We start from the raw sequence: 998 nt of genomic DNA on the forward strand, positions 1-998 counted from the left end.
TGACATATTGCAAAGTAGTACATCACAATTAACAAAAATACATTACATAACAATTAATTAATTTTCTGCAGTGTCGAAACTTTCAATTTGAGCACAATCAATATTAATGATATCACATTGTTTATACGTTTTTAGATGCTATCTGTCATAGAAACATTTTAAACACATAATTTAACCAAGCGCATTTTATAAATGCAACTTCTTTGCATAAGCATGATTAATTTATCATTGATATTGAAAAAAGTATTTTAAACATTAATAATTCGTATATTATCTCTTGCATCATCTTGATAGCCGTTGCACAATGCTAAGCGATAGCGATAGCGATAGCAATAGGTTTGTTTGTTTTCGCTGCACTTCTTAAACTAATACAATATAAGTTAGAATAAAAGAAAATATATTTAATGTTTCAATCTTATATACTTATTGCATTAGTTCAGAAGTGCAGCGAAAACGAACAGGCCTAATAGCATTAAAATATAATCTAGATATATGGCAGATTCGAAATATTAATTTTTAATACAATTAACTGGAAACGCGCGTCTCAGCAAAAATCTGAACGCTAATCGGTTGGCTACAAGGCAATAGATACAGAATTCCAATTCATCGGAAATTTTGTCGCTATCGCTATCGCTATCGCTATTGCTATCGCCTAGCATTGTGCATCCAGCTTGACGTTATATGACGTTATATATTCGCAGCTATGTCATTATCTGGAAGGTGTTGGAATGTTACCAAAGCATATATACCATTAGAGAAACGCAAGAGTTTAAGTTTGACTGATCAAGATTCAGCGGAAAAGCAAATACGCATAATGGCAATTCAAGTAAGTTAAATTTTTAACAGTTTTTTCTCAACTTCGTTGACTACGTGTTATTAGAAAAAAGACATGATGTATGATGTAATAACGAATTAATCATGACTAGAGTTCCTATAATCTAATCATGACATTTCCTAAAGCGACAATTCCATGCATTCTACATAGCAAAGAAAATGCA

General features: G+C 31.3%; 1 protein-coding gene across 1 annotated transcript in view; it reads left to right on the top strand.

The window, feature by feature from the left end:
- The first annotated feature begins 703 nt into the window (after nucleotides 1–703).
- Nucleotides 704–998, top strand: part of LOC112468001 — an 8,238-nt gene continuing 7,943 nt past the window's right edge. Inside the window, exon 1 of the mRNA XM_025036992.1 lies at nucleotides 704–826. Coding sequence (XP_024892760.1) covers nucleotides 704–826 — 123 coding nt within the window. The remainder of the gene's footprint in view (nucleotides 827–998) is intronic.

Source organism: Temnothorax curvispinosus, unplaced genomic scaffold (genome assembly GCF_003070985.1).
Source record: "Temnothorax curvispinosus isolate PA1 unplaced genomic scaffold, ASM307098v1 QBEX01001725.1, whole genome shotgun sequence".
Lineage (NCBI taxonomy): Eukaryota > Metazoa > Arthropoda > Insecta > Hymenoptera > Formicidae > Temnothorax > Temnothorax curvispinosus.